Below are 7,606 nucleotides of genomic sequence, written 5' to 3' on the forward strand. Positions count from 1 at the left end.
GGAAAGTGATAAGACAGCCATAAAACAGTTTCAGTTACTTTCTCCCAGTACCTAAGCAGTTTTGTTGGAAGGAGTCCCTTTATATGAATTACTTTTCCTCTCTATCACCAGACTCCAAAGAAAGAACATTCAATTCAAAGAAATCAGTGGTACAAAATTAATCTGAATGTCAGAATTCAAATGTGCTGCTGCTTTTATGGTCTGTCTTAACGTACCATCTAACCTACCTGGCTCCCTTGATCTTATAAAGAGTCCAGTGTGACAGAGCTGTTTTGAGGTCTCTGAAAAAAACCCATTCATTCTCATTCTTGCAGACTCAGTCATTGCAGATTCTGAGATTCTGTTCTTATTAGTGTTTGGAGTGACCACATAGCTTGCTTTACAGATTTACATTTTCAGTTGCCTTTTTTTTTTTTTTTTCCCATAAATAGGTAGCAGCTAAATGAAGAAGTGTTCCAACAAAGAGGGAATAATCATAGGAAAAGGAAAATAATTAATTTCAATCATATGTTTTTTTTTAGTAAATATGCCCAAAGTATGATAGCACAAAAGAAAAAAAAAAGAATAGAGACATGGTATACTTATTAAATTCCACAATTGTTTTCATGCATAAGAACAAGTCTGCATGCTTTACATTAAAATGTGACTTTAGAGAGAATTGAAACCATTTTAAAGCAAAGTGAATGAGTATCTGCAGAATCTGCTACCAATTATTTTTTATGCATTGTCCATAATGATACATAAGGGCTGAGGCTCAATAACTTTTTTCATTCGTCACTGTCAGCCAATGGATATTTGAAAAGCTCAGAAGTGTTCTTTCATCTATGACTTGCAGCAATTCCAAAAAATGATTGACATGCACTATTAAACTTGATAATATATTATTTGCAAAATTCAGCTAGAAGTTCTATGTATGCATATTTCAAAGGGTCTACATATACATGCTTATTTGTTAAACAGAAAAACAACATTTGCCTATTATAATGTTCAAACTCAGGTTTATAAAACCCACTGAGACTATACTGGCTTCATGCATGGCACCACCACTGTCATTATATATGAGTGGCACTCATGCCTTTATTTTTGCTGCTATTCTTGTTTCACATATGATCTGTCACTTGTACTTCAAAAGTAAGCTGTGGGAAAATTCCCCCACAACCTCATCTTCCAGTCTTTAGAGGCTATTTGGGGGAATTTGCAGTGCTAGCAAAAGCCACATCTTCCTGCTATTTAACAATGGAGAATATGAAAGATGAAAGTTGGTCCTACATTCTTAATTGGTTTCCCAAAAAATTTCCTGTGGGAGGTGGTAAAAAAATGTATAGGGCAAAAAGTGGAGAAAAAACTAGACAAGGATCAGCAGTGTGGACCTCTGTGGAGAAAACACAGTGCATGAAGTAATAGAGGATACTGTAGATAAACAGAGCCTGAGTATAAAAACGGGTTCTGAAGAAAAAGAAAGACACTGAGAAATGTAAATATAGTTATCAGATTTTTCGAAGGTTTACAAGTAAGCTTTAGTTCACTAACTTCCTTTCACTGAGTGATCATGAAAAAAAATATGTATTCTATTGGTGTTTCAGCTTCCTGAATGGCTCTCACAAGCAGCCTTAATTCATGATGCAGAAGTAACGACATGAACCAAAGGCTACTGGAGAAAGAAAAATGACTATGATTTTACTATTTATTATGTAAGTGTTAAGTAATCCTACTTGAGAAAAGTTCCACTGTGCATGGTACTTTATAAAAATAGAAAAAAAATGGCACTGAAATGTACAGACTAAAACAAACAAAACAAGCAACAACAAAAATATCAGGAGAAAAACAAAGATCTAATGCAACTTCACAGAAGTAATCATAAAGTTGTAGACCAACATAAACATGTGTTGTAGTATTTCTTTTCTGTGTATGAGTAGAGCTGGGTAGAAACAGAAGCAGAGTAGAATTAGCATTTTCTTCTCACTGTCAGAACTGTCAGTCTAAAAGTAAACAGACATTGTTTTTTGAGAGGCTGAGGAGACCACAGAAAAAAGAGGTAATGAAAAATCTGAACTTTTTTTTCTTGAAGAGTATCTACTGTGAGAAAAGTATCTTTCATGAAAATAATAAGTTTTCATTGTATTCTGAAGAAGAAGGAAAGCAGGCTTCTGAGACATGAAAACTATCAACAATCATTTTTAATTTCTATTCCAAATCCTGGAAGCAACACAGGAACAGTCAAGACCTTTTCATTACCATTTTGAGGCTGTAAGCATTTTGGAAAGCCTTGACACCAGCTGAAGCAGCCAATAGAAAAGTGAAAATTGTAACTCAAAAAAATTCAGCAAACTGAGAAACATCAAAACATATCTCAAGAGAGGAAAGAATCAGCTTAGCTGCAGATATGTCTTAGAATTTACACTGACATTTCTTTCCCCACAATTCTTGGATAATGCTGAGATCTTTTATATTGTTTCCCAATGAAATATCCAGTCAGAAATATCCAGCACTGTGTAAATAATTCCTTTCTACAGTAATGTTAGGTAAGTAGATCTTAAAGAAGAGAGAGCACTGTAAATTTCTTCCCCTTTCCGACCGAGAAATATTAATATCACATCTCTGAGAACATGAGGAGCCAAATGATGAGCTGAAGGATTTAATCAACCTCAGGAGACACCATCCTCCTTTTTCATCAAAGGTATTTCTCAAGTATGTTTCATTCACAAGAGTAGCAGCATTACAGAATGACAGAAAGGTTTAGGTGGGAAAGGACTTCTAAAGTTCATCTTTGTACATGCTTCACACTCAAGCAGGGACACATATAGTCAGTTGCCCAGAACCAAGTCCAGACAGCTTTTGAATGTCTCCATAAAGGGAAACTCTGCTAGCTCTCTTGGCAAACCTGTACTGTTATGCCCCAGAGATTTTTACAGTCTCTAAGATTGTAATATTAGCAAGAAGTTGTTTTGTTTTTCCTGATTCTCATTTATGTTCTTCTACAAATATATATATATATATATGTATATATATTTTTTTTTTTTGCTTTAGCATTAGACAGCCTTGGACAGGTTCCAAAGTTTTCTTAAAGAAAAAATGAAATGGACTTCTATTTAGATAATTAATGCAGAAATTACTGTCAGTCTCATAGGCAGCTACTGATCCTTACTGTGACTGGAACTAATAACTATTACCAAGATATGATAATTTCATTTAACATTATGAAAACATCTGGTGCCTTTATTTCATCTTGTAACACAAAGACACTGTTTTGATCAATCCAGTCTCATTACAAGAAGATAAAGCAGCTAAGGAACAACATACACACAGATGATAAATTTATCTCCTCAGACATCTTTGGGCAACCTCTCCACAAAATATACTCCCATAGATTTTTAAAGTAGGAGGGAATCACTAAAATCTAATCTGAGCTAATGATGGCTATGTATTTCATTGAATAGTCTCTAAATCAAAAGCTTGGGCTATGCTGTATCTGTTCTCCTCAGAACAGCTGACGGATGAATCCAGTCAACTCCTTGATAAGTTCTATCAGGAGTTAATTACTGACAGTCTTAAACATGTGCAATTTTTGGTCTGAATTTGCCTAACTTTAGTTTTGAAACACTGGATCTTGTTATGTCTTTTTCTGCTAGATTAAACAGTCATTTACTGTCAAAAGTCTCATTCCCATTAAGGCACTTACATACCATGATCAAGTCACTTCTTAACCTTCTCTTCAGCAGATTATATAGACCAGTCATCTTTAGCCTTTAACTATAAAGCTTTTCTTCCAGATCTATAGTCATTATTTCACTTTTTATAAACACCTCTTAACTTTAAACTTAAAGTGTGGCCACCAGAAAAGGACAAAATATTTCATTAATAGTTTCCATAATGTCATATACAAAGGTAGTGTTTCCTTCTACCCGACTCATTTGTTCATTCAAAAAAGAACCTAATATTTATTGTTTTAAGCCATCCTTCAGCTATTTGATGAAACAACCTATTCAAAAAGCAATTTAAAACATGCTTATAGTTTTCATCCACAGTGCAGAGAGACATAGGCAACTGAAGTCTCTCTGTGCTATCCATTTCTGTACATTAAGACATTTTTCTGATTTTTTTTTTTTGTCTTATTTGGTTATTTGCCTGTTCTTAAATGTTATTTGCCTTTTACATAGTAATTTAATAGTAGTACCTATGAACTGTTAGTAGTATCTAGTTGTAAATTGTATCTTTTAAGGCAGTTTCCCTTGCGGGCTTTTCTTTTCTCCAAGTAAAAAAAATCACATTAATTTGTGTAGAGAAAATACAAATTTACTTTTCAAACACAACAGTACAGACAGAGTAGAACTATAGGATTTGTTTTCTGATATTTCAGCCTTCTGAAGTAAAACCACCTAGTTTTACCAGAAAGCTTACTGGAATAGACAAACTATCTACTTGTCTACTGTAGAAATATTGAATTTAATTAGATTGCATTTCTTATACAGTTAGCTCTAGTGAAAAGCATTTACATTAAGCATGCTCCGGTTTCCACTTGGAAGCTGCTTCAGACAATGAATAAATCAAATGAGGTTGTATTTATTTCTCTTTTGAGCATGATTTCCTCTTATTGGCTGAAATACAGGAACAGTTTTGCCTACTTCTAATGCTTAAGTTTGGATACATTTTACTAGTTACAAAATGATACTAATTAATTTACATATTTCACAGATAAGATATTAAAATGATCAGGAATATTTGGAATAATTTATTTGCTAGCTGAACTGTCAGTGAATTATTATATTCCAAAATACTATCTACAACTTGTTCACACACAAAGCCTAAATATGTTTGTTCCACAAATTAAACCTGAATTTGACCTAAAATTTATAAACAGAATAAGATCCAAATGTTAGTTAGTTAGTTTGGGTTTTTGTTTGTTTGTTTTTGTTTTTGTTGTTGTTTTTGTTGCTTTCCTGGTTTATCTTTTTCATTTGTAGTGAAGTAAAATAATTTAATATCATAATAAAAACAATATTAAATAATGTGATCTAACACCATTGCTCAAATGTGTATAAGTCCAGGGTGTTTCAAAAACATAGAAGAAAAAACATTTGATAGAAGTAAGTTCTCTCTCATTCTTAAGTACAATTTACACGAAAAGCATAAAATACATCTGTATATGTAGAAACATACGAAGAAAGCAGTATCTCTGAAAGAAAAGACAAATCACACACATTTAAAAAAAAATGAAAATGAGAGGATAAACAGAAAGTTAAAGGTTAGTGGAAAGAAAACTAGAAGTTTGAAGTTGCTTATGGTAAAATACTGCTGGAAAAATTACTGGCAAGGTAAAATTGCTTCCTGATATTTTAGAGTTCGTAGTTTCAGTCTCAAAAAGAACAAGTTCCAAGCCTTCTTCACAGCAATAATGAAAATAAAACCCCACAGTATTTTCTGGTAATAGATATTGTGTCATCTATGTCCTGAGGCTTAAATCATTTTCACACTTTCAAAAATTCAAGTTTATATACTTTCTTTCAACCGTATTTAATTTAATTACTTGAAATATTTCCTGACATCAATAGACTTCTAACTGACTACTTACTTCTATTAGCTTCCTCAAATTGTTTTCTAAAAAGTATTCTAGGGAAAATACTTTGAACTTTCCCACTGCATGCTAGAAGTAAAGCAGTATAAAACATTCTGATACACTGAAGATAATTGATTTTAATTTCCATGCAAAAGATGAGAGACCTATATATGTAGATTTTTTAATAAAACGGTTTATCCTTGGATTGGTTGTAAGGTCATTACAATAAATATCAACTTTTTAGACACCAACAGAGTATCTGCAGAAAAAACAAACAAACAAATAAATAAATAAATAAGAAGCCGTCAATCTGTTTAAAGGACCTGATTACACATTCTTCAGTTTCTGGGCCAGCCTGTGTTTTACCTTGGTCCTCACTATGCCAAGTTTCAAATGCCAGTGTAATATTCACCTCAAAGCTTTAAGTGAAAACATGTCCATCAGAACAGAATACATTACCTAAACGTCTTTCAAAGATTTTTCTCAGTCCAGCTTCTTATATTCATAGAGAAGTCCAGTTGCTTGAGCGAAGACTAAATATGATACTACTGAACTGATACTTCCAATACTGTTCCAAGAAAACTCATTTTCACAGGAGATCTATCCAAGCACAGTGTTCATGTCTGTTCACCTACTCTGTTACTATAAATTGGATTGTTAAAGCAAAAATCATCAAAAAATTACTTATTATTTCCCACGAGAGATTTTACATTTACTTCATTTGCTATCTTGTAAATCCTCAGAATAGAGATTTTCAGTTTCTTTTTGCTGGTGGGGAAATCATTTCCTCTTCTACACCTCAACAAGCCTCACAGAATTTCCTTCCACAGTTGTGATATGTTACCTTTTCAAACAGGATGTAAAGCTTACCTTAAAGAAAGTCATGGTTGCTCCATCTTCAACTGCCCCATACTCTATCTTTGTTTGCTTAGCCAAGTCATCAGCAGAGTCAATAGGGGATTCCATCCGTTCCACTGTCAGAAAGGCGGCTAGGTTAGCAGTGTACGAGGAAATGATGATAAGTGTGAAAAACCACCAAATGCCTCCCACTATCCTGGTGGAGAGGGCTTTGGGCATGAGCTCAGAACCTAATAAAAATCAGGGGAGAAAGGTGAAACCGATGCACAGAAAACAATTAGTAAGTGTTCAACACTTTTTGTTACAGTGGGGAGATGAAATCACTGTGCAAATAAATAAATAAATAAATAAAATAATTTTAAAAAATCTTCAAGCTATAGGCTCATGTGTACTACTTGTACAAACACACATAACTGAAATGCAAAATAAGAACTGATTACACTTACAAAGACAGATTTTTTGGAGCTGTGGGTATTAAAGCATAGCAATGGGAGAATCAAATCATTGTTTGAAAGGATAATATTTTAAAAAGGAGTTACTTAAACTGGCTTTCCAGAAAAAAAAAATCATGGCTGGACTAAGCCTCTAAATCATTATTATTATTGAAACACTCATACAGTTCTTTAATTTCAAGGCATAAAATAAGTAATATTTGTTTTGTAAAATCTCTTGATTAAATTGAAAAAGTTATTGATGAAAGGAACAGATATGAAACAGGTATTTCATACCTGAAATATGTAATATAAAATATAATAAATATTATAAACATAAAAGAATAATCAAAATTTGCACTTAGTTAAGAAGAAACATCTCCCATCTCTATAGTTAGCCGCACAATTTTAGATAAACATCTATGCCACATTTTAAATTTGATAAAGCAGCAATTAAAATACTAGATTGCTATGCATAAACTAGATAGATAGATAGATAGATAGATAGATAGATAGATAGATAGATAGATAGATAGACAGATAGATAACATAGATAGATAGATAGATAGATAGATAGATAGACAGATAGGCTATAATGTATTGCTGGAGTTGCCTGCTCATGGCACTAAAGAATGGAGGGGACTGTACAAACTGTATAGTAATTGGCATAATTATTAAAATCAATTTAGAGTCCGATGACAAAAACTGCAGCACACATGCTCTTGTGCATAATTACTTAAAATAGGAAAAATTTAATTTAATG

The 7,606-nt window shown here is 32.9% G+C and overlaps 1 protein-coding gene across 5 annotated transcripts in view; it reads right to left on the reverse strand.

The window, feature by feature from the left end:
* The window catches only part of GRIK2 (glutamate ionotropic receptor kainate type subunit 2), a 341,691-nt gene that overhangs the window by 78,820 nt on the left and 255,265 nt on the right, over positions 1-7,606 (reverse strand). For 4 of the 5 annotated variants that reach the window (XM_015858743.2, XM_015858741.2, XM_015858742.2 and 1 more), the window contains one exon: positions 6,425-6,642. In XM_015858743.2, coding sequence (XP_015714229.1) covers positions 6,425-6,642 — 218 coding nt within the window. Of the gene's footprint in view, positions 1-6,424; positions 6,643-6,867 lie in introns of those variants that run through there. The other variant, XM_032443245.1, reaches the window with a different exon arrangement.

The sequence above is a fragment of the Coturnix japonica genome, chromosome 3 (genome assembly GCF_001577835.2).
Source record: "Coturnix japonica isolate 7356 chromosome 3, Coturnix japonica 2.1, whole genome shotgun sequence".
Lineage (NCBI taxonomy): Eukaryota > Metazoa > Chordata > Aves > Galliformes > Phasianidae > Coturnix > Coturnix japonica.